Here is a 25,721-nt window from a genome sequence, read left to right as displayed (position 1 = left end):
AGAAATCTCAAATTATCGAAAGTTTTTGATACCAAATCACAGCATGGCTTTTTTATGGTGTTCCTTAAAGTCTTGGTGTCTTAATGTAGTATTTTGAAGGGATTATTGATCATTTTTATCAATTTTCGAGTGGTAAAAAACGGTTAAATTTAGCACCCAATCTGTGTAAGAAATGGTATCAAACTAAAAATTGCTGCAACAACTTATGAGACATAATAGAGCATGGGTATGGCCATCATATACTTCTCTCATAATTCTCTAAGCCTGTATAAACTCTCACAATTCATTTTAATGAATTAATTCGTGTTTATTACAGATTTAACACACAGCGCTGGGATCTCAAATTAATCTTCAGGTTCCCAGCTTTCAGATGATATACACCACTTCTATGGGACATCTACGGCTGACCCGCTATGTTCACCTAAAGACCCCCTGTGCCCCCTTAAAAAGACACAAATGGGTCTATGGTAAAGAGGTTTTCTTTTCTGGACCTAGATTCAGTTGTCATACATTTGGCTGTTCAGATTGTTCCCTACAAAACCATTACTGTGCATGAAACGAGCTAGATATAAAAAAAACTGCATGATGATGCGATGCTGAGGGTTTGTTTTGCTTTTTTTGTCCTGGGGCCAATTTGGAAAAGCAGGGAAATTAGGGGTGACATTTCGTTCAAAGTTTAGCTATTCCCTGATTTGAATTTTAGATATTGTCAATGTTATCCCAAAATAATTGCATTTTGAAATCCTCATTTAGCCCGAGGCACTGTGTGAAATACTGGGCCAAGTTTCTGAGTGACTGCACAAACCCATTTGTAGACTGATTTGCAGCAAGATGGTGAAATACCGATGGGGACAGAACAGTTAAGTGAGAGTGGTAAACAATCTAATTTCCAAAGGCTCTGTTTCTATTTAATCTGGAAGTACGTGATTGTTTGCGATACTTCGACCACTCGGGGATCTTTGCCCCCCTCTCGCCGCGCTCCAGCTCAGATCAAAGAACAGACAGATTGACAGATGAGTTCTCACACATGCTTCCATCAAGGATGCTGGGGGAGCCGCAGCAACTCGCTACTTCCTTCTGCAACAGAGAGAAGAAAGGCCAGGCGCAGTTGCTCGTTTTCCCCATTGATCAGCAAGCAAAACAGACTCCATTAGGGCTCTGGATGATAGGAGGAATCATTAAGGAGTAGAGCGATGGGGAGGAAAGGATTGCCGGGCTCCAGTAAAGTGGGTTAGAGGAAGGATCCCTGGAGTTTAAACTCCTCACTGTCGTAGCTCGTAAACCTGCTCTGATCAATGGATAACATGCCGATGTGTGTGTATGTGTGTGCATGAGCAATTATGTGTCTGTGGAGGGACAGAGGAAAACTACTTGGATTGGGAGAATGTGCCTTTGTAGAGGCATTAGTTCAGAATCACAATTTTAAGGGGTTGGGTCACCCAAAGTACTCACTCAATTTCTGCCTCCACCCCAATAACATGGTGTTAATTGGAATTTTGTTTGTTTGTGCTCACAGCATTGAAAAAGTATATTAAAAAATCTTTTCCCAGACACAGTGTCCACTGAACACACTGTCGTAGTTTCCATTGGGACTACTTCTCTGGTAGAAAGCGGTTCTAATAAATAGTGTTGACAGCTTGTTCTGTTGATTTCCACTGCTGTGAACACCACAGGCGAAATTCCATTGAACCCATAGACTTTATATAAAGATGGACGATGTGTCTCAACTTCCTCCCACTGTACAGAAGTGAAGCCAAAATATCCTGGATACGGGACCTGCCATCTTGAGATTTTGACATAATTTGGAGCCAGAGTCTGCGCAGTAGTGATAGGGTGGTGGAGCCGCAGTAACAAGGTCACCCGCCCGAACCAATCATGAGCCGAGCACGGCTGCAACTTGTCAGCGAGAGAGACTGTCAATCTTGACGTCTCACCCCCTTTTTATAGCATCAAATAACTAATTAAAACTTATCAGAAAAATTAACACTTGGACATACTGTACATCAGTGTGATAAGAACTACCTAAAATGACAGAAACCATCTTTGGGAAAATAATATTTCACGTATACTCTAGCCTTTTTAGTTTGGCCCATGTCCCATCTGCTAACATGGAGAGGGTGGGATTTATGACCTATACTGCAGCCAGCCACCAGGGGGTGATCAAGATGTTTTGGCTTCACTTTTGGGGAGCTGTCATGTCCATACTTGCCGACCTTGAGACCTCAAAAGTAGGGAGGATTTCAAAACCAAAGGGGGGTCTTTGTTTCCTTCATTCTGGTGACTTTTAAAGAATGGAAATAACAAAATAATAAGTACACTGCAACAGCATTTTTGCTAAATAGGCCTACTTTTAATTTTACTTTTAATTCTCAGGAAAGAAAATGGAATAATTCGCCCCTCTGATGTGAACTTGTGTGAATCTCTGGTATAAACTAGGCTAATATTCATACATTTTGATTTATTCTATCATTCATTTTTAGTATAGCATAGTAATAGTTTAGTATAGTACTCTCCATTTCTCACTCACTGAAGGCCATTTCAGACGTAATGCAACAACTCTGCTCTGAAACCTGTTATTTCCAATGGCTTGCGCCACGCCACGCCACGCCACGCCACGCCACGCCACGCCACGCCACGCCACGCCACGCCACGCCACGCCACGCCACGCCACGCCACGCCACGCCACGCCACGCCACGCCACACCACGCCAGCTTTGCTGTGTAGCTGAGTGCAGCTCAAACCGTGCCGCGGTGTTACGAGCAGCTCTCCTCCATCGGGAAATGATATTTGGTGTAGCTCTATTGCCATCCGGAAGGAAACAGTAGGGCACAGTGCCAGAGACAGGTTGAGATGAGGAAAATTCAAAAAGAAATGTGAAAAATTGCCATAAATCGGGAGAAATGCGGGAGAATTGTGACCCCGGGAGTAAAATGGGAGGGTTGGCAAGTATGGTCATGTTATCCATCTTTATATACAGTCTATGATTCCACCACACCTAGGTAGAAAATTCAAAAATGTACTTTGTATTTAAAAAAATATATGGTGAAATAAAACCAAAACAATCTGCATGGCTAGATACCACTAGCGGTATGTTAAAATATACTTTTTTTTGTATTTTTGGTGTACCAACCCTTTAATATTGTTGGAGTATTTTATTGTGAAGTAAATACCACTAGCCTTCAAGATACACTGCAGATTATTTGGAGTGAAACAAATCACAGAAACCAAAATGGAAATTACTTAGACACCGCCACACTCAGGTAACCAAAGTGACATTGAGCTAAACTGGTGTGGCTGATTGATTCTTATCGCCTGTTTGCATATAAGTATGCATGCAATCATCTGTGTGTTTGTCTAGCATCTGGGGGGCTATAGGTTACTCTATATGACATTGATTAGCCATTAACCCAATCCTCCCTTTAGTCCAGCCGCTGACATCCCCTATGGGTGTTTCAGGGATGTGTGTATATGTGCATTAGAGGGAAACCTATGGGGATACGTTGTTAATTCCACTGATCGACAGACTCCATTACATAGCTGAGGGGGGAGAATCCAGCAGCAGGAAGCCGATGAAGCCTGTGCCTTTGAGCCACGCTGACTCCATGATGGAAAGTCAATCGCCAAAACAAACTTTGTATTATTAGAGCGTTATCACCTCCATCCGTCTTCTCTTTTGCTGAAAATCAAATGAACGGAAGGGAAAACTGAGCCGACAGCTGACAGGGGGGGAAGAAGAGCTGAAGGGAGATGCGGGGATAAAAGCAAATTCAATGAGACAAAATGAGCAGAGAGGAAGAGAGAGGAAGGGAGAATGTGGAGGAAAAAAACGGGCGGAAAGAGAGAGATGCATGGAGGGATTGGCGTGGGGAGGAGAGTGGATGCCATACCCCAGATGCCATGGCTCAGATCTGCTCTGTGACTCATGCTAGCTCACTGTGAACAGATGGTTTCTATGGTGCATGCGCGCACACAGATATGCACAAACGTGTACGCACACAAGCACACACTAGTAAAGCAGCAAATTAGATGGGCCAATTAGATATGGCTGCCATTCTGCGGCTGAGGAGAGAAAAACTAACATGGCAGAGGCTTATTTGAAGCAGCAGTGCTGTGGCAGTGAGGATGGGCTCAATGGGCCTGTTCATTAACTGGTAAACTCACAGTATTTTTACCCAGCTCCATGTTAATCACTGTTTATCAGATGGTCCAGACTGACAAAAACACAGGGGAAGTGAAAACAGGAGCATCAAAATCAGATAAACATGTAAAAATGATACTTATGCTGAAAAGAGAGCCATGGTCATCTAATTTTTCTCAAATAATTTACACAACAGCATCACCGTTTGTTCCTCATCCCTTCTCCTACAGCGCAGCACTCTCTTCTGTCTACATTGCCAGTGAATTACTTTAGCTTCTACCTACAAGTGAATAACTTCTGTAAATATGCTTTTCATGGTTTGTGAGAGAACTTCATCAATAACGCTGTGCAAAGGATTTTTAGAATGAGGCAAAATGAGGAATTAGCTAAACCATTTTGTCAAGACATGACACTATTTGGGAGAATATATTAAGTTGTATTTGCCATGTTGCGTTTACGTCTGCTTGAAAAGTAGCTAGCTGTTATCCAAATGTTGAGGTATTGGTTATAGCCACAGACTGTATATAAGAAGTGGACGTAGCAACCGTGACATCACCCATTGGTTTGTGGACTGCAGTTCTGAAGCCTTGAGTTCGGCATTTTGGCTGTCACCATGTTGATATTTTGCAACCAGAAGTGACACGAGAGGGTGGAGCTAAGTACAACCGCACATTGAATAAGACGTTTTCATGTTATAAAATTGTTATAAATAACTTTGATGAACTGGAAACACACTGTGAAAGGTCTAAGATGAAAACAAGGACATATAATTGACCATAGGGTCATAGGGACCACAGGGACCATAATTTACTAAATGAACATCATGCGACCCGATCCCGGATAAGCGGTTGAAGATGGATGGATGGATGAACATCATGCTGTATTGAAGAAGACTTGAAACTCATGTTTACAATGTTTACTGAGGTAATAAATTGAGTGAGAAGTAAAGTCATTTTCTCATAGACTTTTATACAATCAGACTTATTTTTGCAACCAGAGGAGTCGCCCCCTGCTGGCTATTAGAAAGAATGCAAGTTTAAGGCACTTCAGCATTGGCTTCACTATTCAGACGCGGAGGTTGCCCATCACTGCTTATAGCCCTGGTTCATTAGTTGTGTGTTCTTTCGAGTTTTTTGTCTTTCATTCTTTTTGTTTTAGGTTTCAAGCAACTCATGGAACTGAATTGTAACTCACAATGTAAGCATCCATGTAGCCTATAAAACTGTCCATCAGTGCCTTTTTCGAGGACACTATAACAGGGCTGATTCTGGCTGTCACTAAGGTTTGAACACATTCTCACATTCTCTCCTGATCGGACCGATTTTAGGCAGCATTATTGGATCTTCAGCCAAAGAAAATCTTCATCTCCAGGCATGCTTTTGAGACCTTAACGGTAAAAGTAGGATTTATTCAAATATCATACTAATGCCACTCGGAACGGTTTGCTGGTCTACAACGAAGTAGCGTCGCTCTCTTGTTGACCATAAGAGGAGAAATACTCTGCATGTCCCGGCATGAGCCGTCAGCTCCAGTGTTCTCCAATCTATCTCACAGTCTGCAGTCTCTGCATGGCCATTACTATGTGCTTTATGTATGCAGCTTTAACCTTGACCTTCACACACATCGCTGCAGACGCACAATGGTGTACTTTGCGTTTGCAGACCTTATTGTTGCCAGGAGGAGTTAATCAGTCAAGACACAGTTTGACAGCTGTTATGAAGTTTTGAGTTAAGATATTGTTTCTTTTAAAGGGACTGTTTGTAAGAATCAGAAATTGCTCACACCTGTGGCCGTTAAGTCAACGAAAGTCAGCGTCCTGTTGATCGCGCTCACGCTTGTGCTCGCTCTACATGAACGAGCATCGGGACACCGACCCGGATTGATTTATACCTGTAAGAAGTTGAAAAAACAGTCCCTTTAATAACTCCAAATCCATGAAACTAATTACTTGACACCCACATCTTGTCATCCTCACAAACGCTGACACCGATTTGCATATAATTAAAGCTTGTTTCACTTTAAAGTGTAATATATCCTATTGTATTTTTTGCAAACCTTGAGCATTTTGGCACATGTTCTGGCACTAAATAAGTACACACCGATCTGCTTGGAGATACAGTTTGGCAAAATGTTGTGTATACAGATTTTTATATTTCTCTCGTGACAGCATGAAATTTTATGCAGACTATACATGGCATATACTGTGAGCATAGCAAAAATATGAAAGCTCACAGGATTAATAGGGAATAAATTGTCCCTTGCTTTATGACTGATGGATGAAGAGTGACAGCTAGACAGTTTCAGACTGCTTCAAATGAATGACAGGAAGCAGCGATTAATAAGCAGAACAAATTTTAGGCTCTGATGGAAGACTAAGTTAATTACACACAATGTCTCCTGTATTGAACAGCGCTGAATGAAGCTGACATCCGTCTGTGAGAACATGTCGTCTAATTAAACAGGCACACTGAAGGTTAGACTGCAAAATCAACTAAGATGATAAAATCTGTGTATACTGTATATCTCTCTTCAAACAACTGAAAAAGTCTCTGTGTGGTAGTAGATTATTTGAGTTGTGTACACCACACTTTCAATTTCTAGTTGTATCCATGCACACTTTGTGTAAATGTCTATACAATATGTTGATATCACTTATTAAAATTACCTTGATTCAATAGACGTCTTCAAACACATTACACTGTAAAAAAAAAAAAAAAAAATCTGGCAGCAGGGAAGACAGAAAATGTCTTTTGAAAAACAGAAAATTATTGTCAGATAAAATAGATAAATAGATAAACTGTAAAGAAAAAACAAAAAACAAATAATCTTTACCATAATTAAAATGTATTACTGTAATTTCACAAGATATGTCCCTATAATTCCATGAAATATTTTACTTTTAACTAGGGCTGTCAATCGATTAAAAGTATTTAATCGCATGATTGTCCACAATTAATCACACATTTTTTATCTGTTCAAAATGTACCTTAAAGGGAAGTATTAAGTATTTAATACTCTTATCAACCTGGAAATTGGCAAATATGCTTGCTTTATGCAAATGTATGCATACATTCATTATTTGAAATCAATTAACACAAAACAATGACAAATATTGTCCAGAAACCCTCACAGGTACTGCATTTAGCATAAAAAATATGCTCGAATCATAACATGGCAAACTCAAGTCCAACAGGCAACAACAGCTGTCAGTGTGTCAGTGTGCTGACTTGACTATGACTTGCCCCAAACTGCATGTGATTATCATAAAGTGGGCATGTCTGTAAAGGGGAGACTCGTGGGTACCCATAGAACCCATTTTCATTCCCATATCTTGAGGTCAGAGATCAAGGGACCCCTTTAAAAATGGCCATGCCAGTTTGGTGTTTGGAGCGTTATTTAACCTCCTTCGCTACAAGCTAGTATGACATGTACCAATGTCCAATGGATTCCTTAGGTTTTTCTAGTTTGACATACCAGTATCTTCACTCTTGCTTTAAAACTGAGCCCACTACAACCTCCAAAAGATCGATTGAGTTAATGCGTTAAAGAAATTAGTGAATTTGTGCTAACGCGTTATTATCCTGTTAACTTTGACAGCCCTGCTTTTAAAATACAGTCTAACAAACAGGATAATATTCTTTAAAAAAATTATAAAGAAAGCTTAAGTACAGATAATTAGTCTTACATAAAGTACCGCAATTCTAAGACCATTTACATCTAAAAAAAAACAAAACATGTAATTTTACTTTAAAACCCAACTTTACATTAATTGTTAGAAGTCTGTTTTATTGGGTTTTTAAAAAAATTAAAATACATAAAAGGGATACATAAGCAGTAGTCGCTTTAGATATTCCTTTATGTAAAAATGAATTGAACTTGATGGTAAAAAGAAAAAAGTACACTATAGATAAAAATGCTAGCACAGACGCCTTTATCTATGATTTCTCACTGCTCACGTTGCTGCGTCACCTTATACTAGTGATGCATGTTACATTCCCAAAAGCTTCATTAGTCAACCCAGAGCTCCTCCAGGAGTTGATTAGTGAGGCTGTTTACAGCTTTTCCTCCTCATGAACCAGTCAAGGGCATGGCCAGTGTATCGGGCCAGATATTGGACAGAGCACTGCACCTCTGTTGCTATACTGAGCTCTGCAATTACTGCGGTCAACATCCTCTATGTGAAGACTTCAACTGGTTAGAAACTTAAAGATAAGAACTGCATTTGTAAATAAAGAATAAATCTTCGACATTGACCTCGAATGCTTTGACTGGTGCTCCGTTTTCTGAGTCGACACAGATCAATTGGCTGGTTGATATGAGCTGAGACCCGCTCATTAGTCAAAGGTCAAGTATGTAGGAAACAAATTCCCAGAGCAGAGAGAGGAAGAGCAAATGATGGCGTAGGGTAGTCAGACATAAAATAATGAAGAAATGCTGTGAATGATAAAAAAGGAGAGTGCCATTCAGGGGCTTATAGAAAGAGAGAAAAAAGAATGTATTTCAATACCGGTAAAAGTAAGCTGGTATGCATCACTGATTGGCAAAATGCCAGTCGATAATGGATAACGGAGTGTGAGGAGGATAGGAGAAGAGGGAAGGAAGAGGCTGGCTGTATGGGATCAGGATGAAGCAAACAAAAGAATATAAAAAAAGAGCTACAAAGAGGAGACGGTGGCAAGCCTGGTGTATTATGAAGACGGATGAAAAATACCAAAGATATTAAAAAGGGATCTGCAGCTGAGAACAAAAGGCACCAGGTTTTTTTCCAGCTCAGTAGGAGGCCATTTTTATTGGAGCAGCTTGCACCTCACAGCAAAACTAATGCCAGTAGAAAAACGCTGACTCGTATATATCGGAGTCCTATACACAGACTGAAGAGGAAACGGGTCAGAGGTTTCCCTTATGGTGTATAAGGAAAATGGCAATGTAGCTGCACGTCACTTGAGTATCAGTATTAATTTGATCGTAAAAAGGCAAAATTCAGACCTCGGAGCTGTTTCATTTGACTGTAGCGTAAACCGTTCTGTGCTCGTCAGCTAAATCACGTTGACATTCTGCAAAATAAACCCTCCTGCTTTAGGGAGAAGGAATTGATAACGATGCAGTCCGTCCAGGTTGCATACACGCAAACACTGTGAACTGGAGCCACTGCACAGCTTGCAGGTGCTGACATGCCGAAGAAATAGCTTTTATTCTTCAAAAACATATAGCCCCTGGGAAATAAGTGAAATTGTACTGTATGCTTTAGAAAAAAAACAACAGCATCTGTTACACAAATGGACTCATTGGGATATTTAGGGGATAGCTGATAAGCTGGTGGTGGGTTTGATGTGAAGGGATGGGGAAGTTATATACTGTAGATCCTAACCGATTTTATTTGAATAATATTTCATGAGCATAAATATGTTTAATACAGTGGTGGAAGAAAATACTTAGATCCTTTACTTAAGTAAAAGTAACAATTCCTCAATGTAAAAACTATATAATACATTATTTCACAGTGATTTTAAAGTGTTATGCAGACAAATCTTATCCTACTTCAATAAGAATTATCTTTTTTGCATTTTTTTTATACAATAAAGTGCACTTTTTCTATATTTAGAGAAAAAAAATGCTTTATTTTGACAGTTTATTAATCCATGGGAGACACGTTATTTAACACCAGGGCTGTAGTACTCGAGTCCGGACTCGAGACCGAGTCTGCTCTGGACCCGTTCATGTGAGTCACTCTGTTAGTAGAGACTTCAGTCTGCAGTGTAGTTACCTAAGTTGGACTTGAATACAGCCCTGTTTAACACAGGTTAAAACAGCTATGACCGTAGAATAAGCCTTTGTCACAGCAGGCATTTTAACTTGTCATAGTAGGAAAAGCAATAACTTTATGACTCAACTCTATTTCAGTAAGTCATGACAGTGTGACAGTGAGCCTGGTGTGTAGGCCTAACATAGTCTCTAAAGTCCTAAAGTATGGATTTATATGCATACAGGCAATACATTTGTTATTTTAGAAGTTGACAATATTGGATTTTACAATGATACATGCACCAGTACTGCTTGCCTGGCTACTTTATGTGTACCATTATTTTTTCTTTTTATCTTTTTCAAGAATTGGCAAGCATTCTCTGTGAAATGACAGCACATATTCTTTTTAAGCGACCATAATGAGTCAATGTCAAACCAACTTCCCACTCCCCATTTACAACAATATTGGTAAAATGCATCAAATGTTTGAGGGAGCAAATGAAAGAGTGGTTCAATTTAGCAGTTTGTGTTTTTATGTCTGCACTTTGTATATGCAGAGGGAGAAACAGACTTATGTCACCAAACCAATGGCAAAGCTGCTCGTCTGAATAGATGAGGCTGTGTATTATTCTAATCCTGAGTTCCTGAGGGACTTGGCTTTAACATAAGACAATACAGACCAAGAGAAACACTTGATATCTAAATTTTCTAGGGGATTTTTTTGCCGTCACATTTTCCAAAATGTACTGATCTCCGAGGACGAGGAGAGATTGCGCTACATGGCTTAATCAACACTCTCGTGGCTTTTTACAGGCAGCTTTACATTAAGTTGTTCGTCCTCGCTCGTCGCATGTAGAAGGTGGAGGAGTGCGGGCAGTCTGTTGTGTCATTATTGATCGGGGGGAGATGAGCAGGATATACGCAGTGTGTGAGAGTGTGTGCTTGCAAGTGTGTAAACTATCTGCCAGTCATTTAATAGATTATAGCTGCAATACAGGCCAGGATGAACGATAATCAGTGCGCTTATGTGTGAGTGTGCATTGTATTTTCCTGTGTGCTCATGTGTAAATGTCCCGGGGTAAACGTGTGTGTCAGACTGTGTGTGTGTGTGCAGGATAAGTGTGCTGCTCCAGGTTAACAAAAGGAAGATTGAGAGCAGCAGCAGTGAGACCCAGAGGTTACAAACCATTTCTCAGTCCAGTGAACCTAAATTCAGACATAAAGGCCTATCAGACTGTACGATATATACAGACGTAGGTAACGTTAAAGAGAGAAAAACCCACAATGGTCACTGAAATAACTTGAAACTGACAAAAGTAATAATAAATAAAAATTTACTGAAAATGAACTAATGAAAATCAGATATTGTTTTTGAATTGTGGTTCAACAGAATCATTTTAAAAAACAAACTAATGAAACTGGCCAGGACAAAAATGATGGTACCCCTAGAAAAGATGTAAAATAATTTGACCATAGGGACATATTAAACTAAGGTGTGTCCTGTAATTAGCATCACAGGTATCTTCAAACTTGTAATCAGTCAGTCTGCCTATTTAAAGGGTGAAAAGTAGTCACTGTGCTGTTTGGTATCATGGTGTGTACCACACTGAACATGGACCACAGAAAGCTAAGGAGAGAGTTGTCTCAGGAGATCAGAAAGAACATTATAGACCTTCATGTTAAAGGTAAAGGCTATAAGACCATCTCCAAGCAGCTTGATGTTCCTGTGACTACAGCTGCACATATTATTCAGAAGTTTAAGGTCCATGGGACTGTAGCCAACCTCCCTGGACGTGGCCGCAAGGGGAAAATTGATGACATATTGAAGAGACGGATAATACGAATGGTAACCAAAGAGCCCAGAACAACTTCCAAAGAGATTAGAGGTGAACTCCAAGGTCAAGGTACATCAGTGTCCGATCGCACCATCCGTCACTGTTTGAGCCAAAGTGGACTTAATGGAAGACGACCCAGGAGGACACCAAAATCATAAAAAAGCGAGACTGGAATTTTCCAAAATGCATATTGACAGGCCACAAAGCTTCTGGGAGAATGTTCTTTGGACAGATGAGACAAAACTGGAGCTTTTTGGCAAGTCACATCAGCTCTATGTTCACAGACGCAAAAATGAAGCATCCAAAGAAAAGAACACTGTACCTAATGTGAAACATGGAGGAGGCTCGGTTATGTTATGGGGCTGCTTTGTTGCATCAGGGTGTCTTGAATCTGTGCAGGGTGCAATGAAATCTCAAGACTATCAAGGCATTCTGGAGCGAAATGTGCTGCCCAGTGTCAGAAAGCTTGGTCTCAGTTGCAGGTCATGGGTCCTCAAACAGGATAATGACCCAAAACACAGCTAAAAACACCCAAGAATGGCTAAGAACAAAACATTGGACTATTCTGAAGTGGCCTTCTATGAGCCCTGATCTAAATCCTATTGAACATCTGTGGAAGGAGCTGAAACATGCATTCGGAGAAGGCACCCTTCAAACCTGAGACAGCTGGAGCAGTTTGCTCACGAGGAGTGGGCCAACATACCTGTCGACAGGTGCAGAAGTCTCATTGAGAGTTACAGAAATCACTTGATTGCAGTGATTGCCTCAAAAGGTTGTGCAACAAAATATTAAGTTAAGAGTACCATCATTTTTGTATAGGCCAGTTTCATTAGTTTGTTTTTTTAAATGATTCTGCTGAACCATAATTCAAAAACAATATCTGATTTTCATTAGTTCATTTTCAGTGAATTTTTATTTATTATTACTTTTGTCAGTTTCAAGTTATTTCAGTGACCATTGTGGGTTTTTCTGTCTTTAACGGAACGTTACCAACAACTTTGCCTACGTCTGTATATGTGATTCTAAAACGGAGGAAGAGATGGCAATTGAGATATAGCAAATCAGAAAGAGAAGATTACTTATATAACATATACAGTATATATAACATATCTACTATGAATGAAAAAAAAACATATAAACACAATAACTCTGTGTATTTCAGGTCTGAGTGTGAGCGAGGAGCCTCCTCTTCACAGAGTGACCACCAGCCCTCCGTCGACAGACCACCAGAGAGGGGCACCATGCAGCAACAGCCTCCAGCCGCCTTCTACCCCGGCCCTGCCGCGGCGCTACCTGCCCGCCCAGCCAAGAAGTTCCCCTGGAGGTCAGTCCAAGTTTTTTGCAGGAGAACAGAGCATGATTCTCGGTTCGACTACAGAGATAATTTGTTTATTAGTAACACTCTATACTATCAGATTTTGCGAGAATTTTCTGTAATTTGGCTCAGCATCATTTCTACATGGACTAAATTCAGTCAAGATGTGTATTTCAGTTTGTGCAGGAACCAGTGGGCCAATGCTGAAGTACCTTAAACTTGCATTCTTTCTAATAGCCAGCAGGTGACGACTCCTCTGGTTGCAAAAAGAAGTCTGATTGTATAGAAGTCTATGAGAAAATGAGCCTACTTCTCACTTGATTTATTACCTCAGTAAACATTGTAAACATGAGTTTCAAGTCTTCTTCAATACAGCATGATGTTCATTTAGTAAATTATGGTCCCTGTGGTCCCTATGACCCTATGGTCAATTATATGTCCCTGTTTTCATCTTAGACCTTTCACAGTGTGTTTCCAGTTCATCAAAGTTATTTATAACAATTTTATAACATGAAAACGTCTTATTCAATGTGCGGTTGTACTTAGCTCCACCCTCTCGTGTCACTTCTGGTTTATGGTCTCAATCGCTAGTTTCAAGTCTTCTTATACAGGTCTTATCAATACAGCATGATGTTCATTTAGTAAATTATGGTCCCATTTAGAGTCAAATAGTCCATAAAGCAGGGGATGCTTTAGGGCGTGGCTACCTTGTGATTGACAAGTCGCAACCACGGCGTTGTCCGGTGCGTTTTCAGTTCATGAAAGTTAACTGTAACATTTTGGTCACCTAATAATGTCTTATTCAGCGTTCCGTTGTACTTAGCTCCACCCTCTCGTGTCACTTCTGGTTGCAAAAAAACAAGATGGCAAAGGTCAAAATGCCGAACTCAAGGCTTCAAAACCGTAGTCCACAAACCAACTGGTGACAGCATGGTGACTACGTCCACTTCTTATATATACAGTCTATGGCAGGAACACTGAAATGTGTTCATAAAAGGGAATAAGGCAGTGAACTCACCCCTGCATGTGAGAGCAAGAGAAAAGCAATTTTTCACCAGCAACAGATTGTGTCCTATTGTCACATGCTGTTGTCACATATGTGGTGAACAATTTAATAATCAGCAAACCATACATGATGTATTATGTATGTACTGGCATTCAGAAGCAGAAGCGTTGTAAGTGTCAATAGTAAACAACAGGTTTTATAATCTTGGGAATCAAAGAGCAAGCGCGTATGTTCTACAATACTGCACAAATGTTAAATATTTATATTGTGAGAAATCCATGATAGAGGAGGCATACAGTGTTCTCACTGCATAAACACAGCTCTTATTTTATAAACCTAACTAAGCACAAGCTGCTTTCAGGGGTTGTTGAAAGTAATTTTTGGAAATCCTTGAACACACTAACTTAACATTTGGACACTTCTCAGGGCGGCTGTGGCTCAGAGGGTAGAGCAGGTTGTCCACCAATCGGAAGGTCGGTGGTTCGATCCCCGGCTGCTCCAGGTCACATGTCGATGTGTCCTTGAGCAAGACACTTAACCCCAAATTGCTCCCGAAGGCATAGCCATCGGTGTGTGAATGAGTATTTAGATTAGATCCTGATGTGCAAAATTGGCACCTTGGATTATGTTTCGAGGGAAACATATTTTGTCGCGGATTACGTTTGTTTTTCACGTATTACAAATACTTTTCTAATGATAGTCCTTGGAAGTCCATGTACGGAGGATGTCGGTGTGGTGGATAGGTCAAAAAAACACAGGACTTTCACCCAGCCTCTGCCATCAGTGTATGAATGGGTGAATGCTGACATGTAGTGTAAAGCGCTTTGAGTGGTCGGAAGACTAGAAAAGTGCCATATAAGTCCAAGTCCATTCTCTTCACGTACAAGATCACTCACACAAAGTTTTAAACGTTTAGAGATATCCAAAGGTGGAATTGCCTCTCAAGTGTTTCGGCCATTTATCCTAGTGTAGGCTACTCCTGTTCATGATGACACTTCCTCATGTCCTAGAAAATGTTCAAATAGGCCTATACCATGTTAAAAAAAATGCTTTTAAAGCTCTACGGTAAAGTATCACAAGCACAAACACCACACATTTAACATGTTTTATGAACTTGTCGGGTCAGAACTGTCCTGGTTGATGGTGCCAACGCGGTCTGTTCAGAAAGCGAGGAGACGCACAGGCTGTGATACTTTTCACACGGTTGTATTTTTCACACATGGAAATCAACACCAGAAGGCCTGTAGTATATCACACTTCTCTCGCTCATGCTTATCTCATGTCTTTAAACTTTTATAGTGGTTGATTGAATAAAAAAGCAGAACGCTGCTATCTTTGCTGTAGCTTAGCGGGGGAAAACACATTTTAGACAGCAAAACATGCTGAGATCATTCTTGAGTTGTTGTCAACAGGTTTCCCCCCCTGCGGGTCTGTGTGTTAGGGATGCAGACAGTGTAGCGGCTGTGAGAACATTTTTCTCACCTTGTGTTTCTGTAGGCCTGAGCTGATTTTAAATGTGCTGTAAATTATTGATGAAGGAATACCTGAGGAGTCCCTGTCAGCCTGCAAGTCGTGCACAGACGCTATTTTTTATCTGTACTATACTGTATATATTATATTTTCTATCTCAATACAGCACAGACTCACATTTTGTTAGACATGCACACACACGTCTTATCAGTCGACAGACACCTCTGTCCAACGTTGAGCCCCTGAAAGTGGTCGTATCTAGAAGGTAACCCACAAGTTGCAAAACTCCCAGGAGATGGTGAAGGTTAGGCATTGACTGCATTGTGGATTATGTTTCGAGGGAAACATATTTTGTCGCGGATTACGTTTGTTTTTCACGTATTACAAATACTTTTCTAATGATAGTCCTTGGAAGTCCATGTACGGAGGACGTTGGTGTGGTGGATAGGTAAAAAAAACACAGGACTTTCACCCAGGTCCTGTGTTTGTCCTGCGTGAAACCAAAAGTCAACGTTCACTTATTTTAAAATGCGTCCATAGCTTAATAACATAACAAATGTATAATTTTTCAGTCATTTTAAGCCAAACCATGATGTCTTTTACTAAACCTAACCAAGGAGTTTTGTTGCCTAAACCTAACCGAGTATTTTTGTTGCGTTTTTGTTTTGTTTTGTTTCAATTTCGTAGTCATTTTGAGCCAAAACATGATGTTTTTTACTAAACCTAAACAAGTAATTGTTGCCTAAAGGCATGGTCACACATGCGTGAAATTAACATTCACTTCCATATGCGAGCAAAGGGGCTAAAAACCATTCGCTGCAGGTTGCTAAGCATATTCACATCTTCGCATTCACATGGAGTACAACTTTGGTGAACTTTCAGTTTTATTTTGTTTCAGTTCACAATGTTAACCACGTGTTAAAAAACAGTTTAACACTGCAACCGTAATCTTGGAGAAAATATGTTTCCCTTGAAACGTAATTGAGAATGCTGTTTAGTTGTATGGGAACCTAATTTTGTAGGAGACAGGGTTGTATCACACAAACATGTGGGCATAATGCTCAAGCTCAATTACAATTAAAACATGCTGACTTCCCTGCTAGCCACACAGTTATAATAGGTTCTTTTTCATTTGCAAAGGGCAAAAGAAATTGATTCTGGCATGCACAGTATTGACCAAAGAACAGAGGCATTGGGGGCATATCCTAAACAGCTGCACAAGAGATAGCAGCACCCTGACCTTTTGATTATTCACAAGCCCAAAGTTCATCTAAATTGAATTTTGACTGCTAGTGGCGGATCTGCTGTGCCTCAGAGCTGCTACCGTGCCTGTAGACTGTAGTCTTGTTACATTATCCAGCACTTAACCTTTGTTTACATCCATACTGCAGAATTCATTATTGGTACTATGTATGCACTGTCAAAATGTTGTTTATTCACAATTTGCTACTGTTTTTCTATCATTCCCCCATTGGGATAAATAGATAGATAGATATTTTAATAAAAAATAAACCAATAAACAAAATAATGCTTGTGGGCAAGCAGAAACTCTTGCAGGAATAGCACTAAGTCTGCCCTGATGCAGGTAACCTAGTGGAAAGGTGTTCTTTAATATTCACTCCAGCTCAAAATCACCATCAATCCAAAAAGTTAAAACACTAAAGAAGTCTCCAAAGGGCCTAAAGACCAGAGTTTCTGGCTGAATCTGCTAAAATGAGGTCTGCATTAAGTGAAGGAAGGATCAGAGTGTCCTGGGCGTTTGTTTTTCCACCTCTCTTAAGCCCTACAAAATTACGTTCCCATACAACTAAACTGCATTCTCAATTACGTTTCGAGGTAAACGGATTCTCTCCCGGATTACGGTCGCAGTTTTAAACACTTGGTTAATATAGTTAATTGAAACAAAATCTCAACATAAAAAAATGCAACAAAACTATAATTCTAGTAAAAATACATAATGGTTTGGCTTGAATCAGGCTGTTCTCATACACTGAAGTGATGCACTGTTATTTGTATATATCCCACAAAATCAATTTGTATGTAATCCATGTAATTGTGAACCAGGAAGTATAGCAACAAACACTGCGTGGGGACCAGACTTTCACCCAGGAGACTGCTGTTGGTACCCTGTGCGAAACCAGAAGTCAACATTGATTTATTTGTCAGGTAACTTCTGTCCTTAAGTTACGCCACTTCCGGAGTTATTTTAACCCAAATCATAATCTTTTCCTAAACCTAACTAAGTAGTTTTGTTACCTAAACCCAACCAAGTAGTTTCCTGTGAAGACTAATGAGCGGAAGTTGACACACGTTGCTGGACATTTGTAGGAAAACGCACAGAAAATGTGGAATAACTTTTCGGAAGATATCATACAAAGTGTTGTATGAGGATACGTTTCCTAAAATTACTAAGTTTGTTATGTTATTTAAAGGTATAATCATGGATGTATAAAGAGAATTGGATACAGCGTGTGCAGTGTTCATTCCTATGAGAGTTGCTCAGTGGCGCATTTTATACAATCATAAAATTACCGGGATTTATTATCCGGCAATCTTCCGCATCCATTGGGCCCATAGAGCAGGCGCAGTAGCGTTTCCTTTAACCCCACCTCTCATTCTCATGAACGGAGGAACGAAAATAACATTTAGGGCATGTTACACAACTTTTAGGACCTAATGATTTAAATAAGGGCTATTCAAGTGTTCGTACTGTTAATTCACGTCTCTTTCCTAATGTAAGTGGTTTGGCCACGATGTGAAATTTTTGCTTCAAAGCCCGGCGCTCTACCTTGGGGGGCTTGAGCACGATTTGTTTATTGTTCCACTGTGAAAAAGATTTCGACAACAAAACACTAGCTCCTCTGTGGGCGCGCCACACACTTTGAGAACTACAGAGCTAAGCCTCACAGCTACCTCTTGCCAAAATATATTTGGGGAAGTGTTTGTTTACAGTAGACTTTACACTCTCAACTTCAAGTACGAGTTCAAGACAGTCTTGCTGGGTTTTAGTAACAGTACGGTGCTGTGGCAGTGTGTGTGTGTGTGTGTGTGTGTGTGTGTATGAGGGGTTCACTTGGCAGTAATGAGTCACTCTGAGAGCCACATTTGCATGACCACACCAACACATGCACAGTGAACATACACACACACACAGTCTCTGCAGGCCTGAAGTATCTCTCCAGGGTTATTTGGGGGATTTGTTCAGGATCAGAGGCTTCTCTCCCATTACAGGTCTAATTAGTTTCTTTTCAAGGCCTTTCTCCTTCTCTCCTCTCTGCTTCACAACAGATTCCCCGCTAACCTCCTGAAAACCTACTTCCTTATTCACTATCATCTGTTATTTTTTTTTCTCCTGGGTAAGGCATCTCACATTTATTGTTTCAAATCCAGCTACTTTCTCCACTCCCACACACACTTCCCTATACTCTGCGACAGAGTTCCTGATTGTCTTGGCTGCAAAGTGTGTATAATGTAGTGTCGCAGAGTGCAGAGGAGATGATGGGCATGTCTCCTCCAGTATGCTCTGCCTCTCTTTGACCCAGAGTCCCGTGGGACATAGTTATAGAACGCAGCAGGGGGGAGATAGCTGGAGATGAAAGCGGGAGAGTAACAGAAAGATTGGAAAAAGTTAGGAGAAGGGGGAAAAATCAGCAAAGAAATGGAAAAGAGAGTGAGGAGTCTGCGGGGAAGGATGGTTGGTTTGTGTAGGTGGAAGTTTGATTGACATAAAGTTATATAAATATCTGGTTTTTAACATGTTTCTGCTTTGTCATCTATGTGCTTTTCTTATTCAAATAATGATTGGTTGTATCCTTGTTGATTGACAGTCGGCAGGAAGGAGTTTCAGCGGAGTTCAGAGGTCACGCGCTCTCTCCCGTCCTCCCCGAAGAGGCTGGCGGTGGTTCCTCCCAAACCTCAGTCCCCGGGTGAGTCTTTCCCCTTGTTAACCAAAACATATCACATAAAATGCCATAAGCTTCCAGCCAACCCGATCGTCTACTTTCCCAAACCTTTTCTTCTTAATCCACCTACGCCCAGAAGCATCCATTTCAAATATCTTGTGATTTGATCCGTGCAGTCTGTGCCTTTCTTCCTCTTGGCTCTGCAGTGGTAAAAATCATTTTCTCACAGGATTGCAGAGGGCCTCCCCATCTTTTTCCCTGACACACATCTCCTCAGGCTACACCTCTTCTTTGCTCACTTCACTATTTTCACTACAGCGCTGCTGTTACTGTTCCCTTTGCTGCATCCTTTGCTGGACCTCGTCTCCTCCCACGCAGTCGCAAAATAAGAACATGTTCTTTCTCTCTGATTCTCAGCACGGTAGCTTTTCTGGAGGATATACAGATATTGGAAGTTTGCAGCTCCTACTTGAAACTGCTCTGGACAATGTGCCAGCAAAAATGTCGGCGTGTTGAAATGAAAATGTGCCTCATGAATAACCCTTTAACCACACACTGGCAGGAACACGCACACACACACACACACGCACACACACACACACACACACACACACACACACACACACACACACACACACACACACACACACACACACACACACACACACACACACGCACACACAGTCTCTGCACCCCTCAAGGTCTGCCATCACCTTTTCTCCTTGTTTCCTGCATCATTATTCCTCCTCCATCAACCCCTCTGCCATCATCTGCATGCTGCCTTCACACTCAGTCACATAAACTCATTTCGTATTCACTCAACTCTCCCTAACCTTTCAGGTAGAACCTATACAGATGTCTATGTGTGTGTGTGTGAGTAAGTGAGTGTGTGTGTGTGTGTGTGTGCGTCTGCAAAAGAGGGAGACATCATTTACATAAGACTTTTAGAAGTCGTTTTCAAAGACGGGGAATCCTAATGTGCCTTTGAGGCAAATACACTGATGAAGATGTAATATTGAAACATTTGCTGATATTTGCAGTTTTGCACATTTCTTAAGAAGCAAAGCCTGGATTAATAGACTTCATGAAAATACATCCTTTTTTGCACGCTTTTTATGTTTAGTTCTTGCATTTTTTAGAGAGAAATTCACCCATTTTAGGTTTGACTTGCATGCATACAATACACTAAATAGGCCTTAAACATCTGTCATCGTTACAATCATATACCTTCAGGTACCTTCCCCCTCCTTCTTACTGAATTCTTTGTCTCTCTTTTCTCTCGTTTACCCATAGCGCACCCCTCATTTCATCCCCCCACCTCCCTCTAACCAATCTTTCACTCATTACCTGGGACCCTGCACCCCAAGCCCAGCCTCACGTTGTCATGGAGACCGTGCCTCATGCATCAGTAGGCCTAAATGATAGGGTTTACAGGCAGGTGATGTGGAGCTGCAGTGATTTCGTTATTGTGCGTGTTGCAGACACTCAGGCTCTTTTTGTCGGTGTGTGTGAACGTATACAGACGGTACATTTTAAAAGTAATGCTGTGTTCTGATGCTGCGTATCTCCGCAGGCTAGTATGTGCTCACACTACACGACAAGGTGACTCACACAGAGGTTAATCGGCCCGCTTGTATGTCAACTGCAGCTTAATGGTTGCGCCCCCTCCAAGGGAAAATGGCTTTGCCTTTATGTTATATCTCCATCATTAATGGCCTTTACTTAATGTACCTAATGTTTTCACACAAACACAATGTATACTGTAACAGTGTCTATATGCTATTGCATGCTGCAGCTCAATCATGTCTTGATAATGATCATCAGAGATTAGGTGGTCCATCACCAGGCTGGGAATTACCCCAAAGGCTTCCTCTGTAGGAAAGATTCAATTAACTTACTATCATTTATCATGTGAGCACGGTCATTAGCAATAGGTCAGGTCAAATCTCCTCTGATTTAATACTCATCTATTTCATCATTATAGATAGATAGTTAGATTTAAGAATTAGTACATGAGTAATTCATGACATATGGGAGATATTCTGGCTGTATCATTTGAATATTTCTATATTTTTTTGTGATTTTCCAATAGGGGAAAAAAAAACATGCTCATGCAGACTAATTTCTAGCTAATTTAATTTTCTATGTTTGCTTTTTTCCTCTCCCTACAGTCCTGTCTGGGCAGCGGCCCGCAGCGGCAGTGCGAGGGTCAGCTCCCCCGGGGTCGCCTCTCCGCGTCGCCCCCCTGAGGCTGCAACAGGAACAGCAGGAGAGCCTGCAGAGGGAGAAAGAGGAGGCTCAACAGAAAGAGAGGGAAAGGCAAGCAGAGGAGAGAGAAAAAGAGGAGCAAAGGGAGGAAGTGAGTTTGCAGAGAAAAGCTGCAGCACCGCTTTCGGTTCAGTTTGCACTATTGTATTATATTTTATTCTTTTGTCACTCAGGTTCAGAGGCTGCAGGGACGCTGCGAGCAACAGGAGAGGCAGCTGGGAGCTCTGAGAGATGAACTGAGGAAGACCTCCTTGGGTCTGGAAGCCTTTATTATCACCACTCAGCATTACTGCCTCAAGGTAGCTTGAATAATACAATGCATACACTCAATAAAATTGTCTTACACCATAATAAGGCTATCATACTAATGTGTATTTCCCTCCACAATCCAACCTCTCACTTTATCCACTAAGGGTTAATCTATAATCCTATGTAGACAGACAACAGTGCTTCAACCTTTACATTTTTCACTCAGCCTGGATTGTAGAAAACACATGCTCACACACACATAAATGAAACCCAAGGACACACACAGTATTTAACATCATGAGGTGAGGTGAGATTCACAGCGTGGTCCACGAGCAGCAACGACGAGGAAGAGTGATTACGGCTGCAGGGTCCTCCAGAGTTCAGTGTGTCACTGTGCTGGTTTCATGCAGCTCTCTGTGTCTGATGGAACGATTTAGCCTCTGAGGTGTGATAGCTGTAATACTGCTGCCAGACTCTCGAGGGACTGTCTGACTTCTTTATGGTCACTGTCTGAGTACTGCAATCAGCAGCACACAGTGCAGATACAGTAAGACAAGAATGGTTTAAGTGTGGGCCTGTTGGAGTAGGTTTGAGCTCCCTCTGCTGGCATTAGTCAGACTCAACAGCTAGCCTGTTGTACAGCTGTATGGACAACATCATGCAGTATATTAGCCCACATGCAAGAGTCTATTATTCATATCGTTAAGCAACATCGACTGTAGTGTTTTCCCCCAAGCAACTCTATAGGTATCATGTTCTTCTTGATTTCTTCTTTTCTTCTTAGATTTCTATATTTCTATCTTTTTATAAACATGAATTCAAGGAATTATTGATTAAAAAGTAGGCACAGGTTTTGTTTTACCATCTTACAGTCCCACATGGAAGTGAAATATATATACATATATTGAATTTCCATATATGAAATATATGTACATATGAAGTAAATACACTTATATGGATATTTCAGATATAAAATTACATCTTCGTATATCCAGAATGTATGTATGTGATAACAATATATCGCCTTATAGGTAACATATATTTGTAAATATATATATAGTTAACATATATGGTTGCAACATATAATACCAAAGAATCATAATATAGATATTTTAAATATATGTACATATACAAATTAACTATGGCTATTTCATATATGTTATAAACCTATACCTTCTTACATCGAGATGATGTATGTATGTGATAACAATATATCGCCTTATAGGTAACATATATTTGTAAATATATATATGGTTAACATATATGGTTGCAACATATAATACTAAAGATTCATCATATAGATATTTTAAATATATGTACATGTACAAATTAACTATGGCTATTTCATAAATGTTATAAACCTATACCTTCATACATCCAGATGAGGTATGTATGTGATAACAATATGTCGCCTTATATGTAACTTATATGCTATATACATGTTAGCACATGGAACTAAAAGTTTGCCTGATAATACTTTGGTTAATGACGAAGAAACTGCTAAACTAATAGGCAACATTCCCATCAGCCTCGGCTGTACATGTAGGTATAGTACTTCGTGCTAATTAGCATATGCTAGCACAATTAACTAAGATGATGATGAACATGGTAAACATTATCTGCTATAACAGGTTATAGGTTGAGGTTTTTAGTTTGCATGCGTACTCCAGAGTTCATTGTATAAATGGAACTTGGAACCTGCACCATGTCAAAATGTTGTTTATTTCCAATTTTCAGAATAAAACTACAGAAGAAAACCAAAAGAAATTGTCCTTGGAAATGCAAAAGATCAGAGAGGAAATGGGTGAGTGAGAACCAACATTTGACTAAACTAACACACAATCAGTCAAATCAGGTACCAGCACAGGTGTTACCAATAACACTAACAATGAACAAGTTGTTTAACTGAGCATTTTTAATTCTGCTTTTATTTTGAAGAGATTGATAAATCATAATCTGCGTATAAACAAAAAAAACAAAATTAATTCCATATTATGGAAGTTTTATTTAGACATTTCATCTAGCTTGTGATGGAATTTTCCATCTATTCCTCGCTCGTCTGGGTCAGGAGTCAGCGTGTCCCTTGTGTTGACATCGCTGGGTTGTATTCCTGTTTAGGGGGTGAGACCTCTTATCTGTGCAGCTGCTCTACAGTTAGGGAGTGGAGCCCGTTGCTGGGGCAACCAAGGTCACAGAAAAGCAAAGTGTCTTGTAGTCAAAACATGGTATGTACACTGAGCACCGAGGGGTGAAAGGCAGAGTTGTGAGGCCTTCACTCAGAGAAAACCTCAATGTGGAGACCTGACAATTTTCCTTGATCAAGCTTCAATAAAACTTCTGTAGGCACAAACGGCTCCTGGGGCTCTTCCTTCTTGCTGAATGACCTGTGTATAAGAAATTCCACAACATACTGTAGCTAAAATGAAAATGAATTAACCTTGACCCCAGTTTGAATGCAGTAAAACTTCTGCGCGCTCTAATAAGAAAACACCCCTCAAATACTCTCTTCATCGTACACAGCATCCAACTCAGCGCGATGGGAGAGGCTCCATCGGGAGAAGACGGCGCTGGAGGCGGCGTTTGAGCAAGAGCTGCAGGAGCTGCAGCTGCAGCAGGAGGCGGAGCTCGCCGCCGTGGAGGAGGGGCTCAGGAAGTGTCACTCGGCGGAGGCAGAACACCTGAAGGAGGAGCATCGCTCAGAGATGGAGGAGCTGAGGACTCAGCAGCAGGAACAGGTTAAAAGGAAGAAAGGCATCATGGGAGATGTGTCTGTTTTGTGATAGGAGATCTGATCTTCCATGTGTAATGTGATCAGTCATTAAAGTGTGTGTATGTGTGTGTGTGTGTTAGATGGAGGAGATGACAGTCCACCACCGGGCAGCCGTTCAGGAGCTCAGAGACATGCATAACATCACCATGGCAACACTGCATGAGGAGCACGCCCGTACCATGAGAGGTGGGATTTTAGACCTCATTTAAAAACACAATATGATACCATCATTGCTAGAAACAACACAACATCTCTTTTTCTATGTTCCTCTGAATGTGTGTGTAGACTTAAGGAAGGCTCATGAGCAACAGAAGCTACTTCTAGAGGAGGATTTTGAGAAACTTCGGCTTTCTCTACAGGTTTGTTGCCATAAAAATGATACGTAACGGTTTATTTGTTTTTGGTTGATGCACACTAGGCGATATATGTTATTGCTTTTTCAGGATCAAGTGGATACCCTCACATTTCAAAACCAGAGTCTGAGGGACAAGGCCAAACGCTTTGAGGAGGCTTTGAGGAGGAGTACAGATGAACAGATAGTCGTGAGTTCACCTAATCTATAAAACACACTATAATACACACTATTGATATCCTTCTAAGCCCCATCAATAACCCTCTTCTTGTCTTCTCCATGTCTGTAACAGGATGCTTTGGCTCCATACCAGCACATTGAGCAAGATCTGAAGAGCTTGAAGGAGGTCGTGGAAATGAAGAACCAGCAGATACACCAGCAAGACAAGAAGATCTCCGATCTGGAGAAAGTGGTAGGCTCAAATAAGCTGTCTCGACAAACACACGCATGCACACTGGTTCTGGATACACATGGTGGTCAGTGTGCGTCTGGGTGAGTGAAGATTACACTGTGGTTGTATTCTACTTTTGAGCAGGCCCAAAAGAACGTGTTCCTTGAGGAGAAGGTCCAGGTTCTGCAGCAGCAGAATGAAGACCTGAGGGCTCGTATTGAAAATAACCTTGTCCTGTCCCGGTAAGATACGTTCAGTCATCATTAAAGAGGACCTGTTATGC

The 25,721-nt window shown here is 40.8% G+C and overlaps 1 protein-coding gene across 2 annotated transcripts in view; it reads left to right on the top strand.

The window, feature by feature from the left end:
• mtus2a (microtubule associated tumor suppressor candidate 2a) overlaps window positions 1-25,721 on the top strand; it is a 53,534-nt gene that overhangs the window by 24,431 nt on the left and 3,382 nt on the right. Inside the window, exons 5-15 of one of the 2 annotated variants that reach the window (XM_074610237.1) lie at window positions 12,878-13,039; window positions 19,334-19,432; window positions 21,580-21,767; window positions 21,850-21,975; window positions 23,663-23,729; window positions 24,446-24,660; window positions 24,776-24,881; window positions 24,981-25,054; window positions 25,139-25,237; window positions 25,340-25,459; window positions 25,583-25,680. In XM_074610237.1, the coding sequence (XP_074466338.1) occupies window positions 12,878-13,039; window positions 19,334-19,432; window positions 21,580-21,767; window positions 21,850-21,975; window positions 23,663-23,729; window positions 24,446-24,660; window positions 24,776-24,881; window positions 24,981-25,054; window positions 25,139-25,237; window positions 25,340-25,459; window positions 25,583-25,680 (1,354 nt within the window). Of the gene's footprint in view, window positions 1-12,877; window positions 13,040-19,333; window positions 19,433-21,579; window positions 21,768-21,849; window positions 21,976-23,662; window positions 23,730-24,445; window positions 24,661-24,775; window positions 24,882-24,980; window positions 25,055-25,138; window positions 25,238-25,339; window positions 25,460-25,579; window positions 25,681-25,721 lie in introns of both variants that reach the window. The other variant, XM_074610236.1, reaches the window with a different exon arrangement.

This window comes from Sebastes fasciatus, chromosome 16 (genome assembly GCF_043250625.1).
Source record: "Sebastes fasciatus isolate fSebFas1 chromosome 16, fSebFas1.pri, whole genome shotgun sequence".
NCBI classification, from domain to species: Eukaryota; Metazoa; Chordata; class Actinopteri; order Perciformes; family Sebastidae; genus Sebastes; species Sebastes fasciatus.
This window is presented reverse-complemented; position numbering and strand designations above follow the sequence as displayed.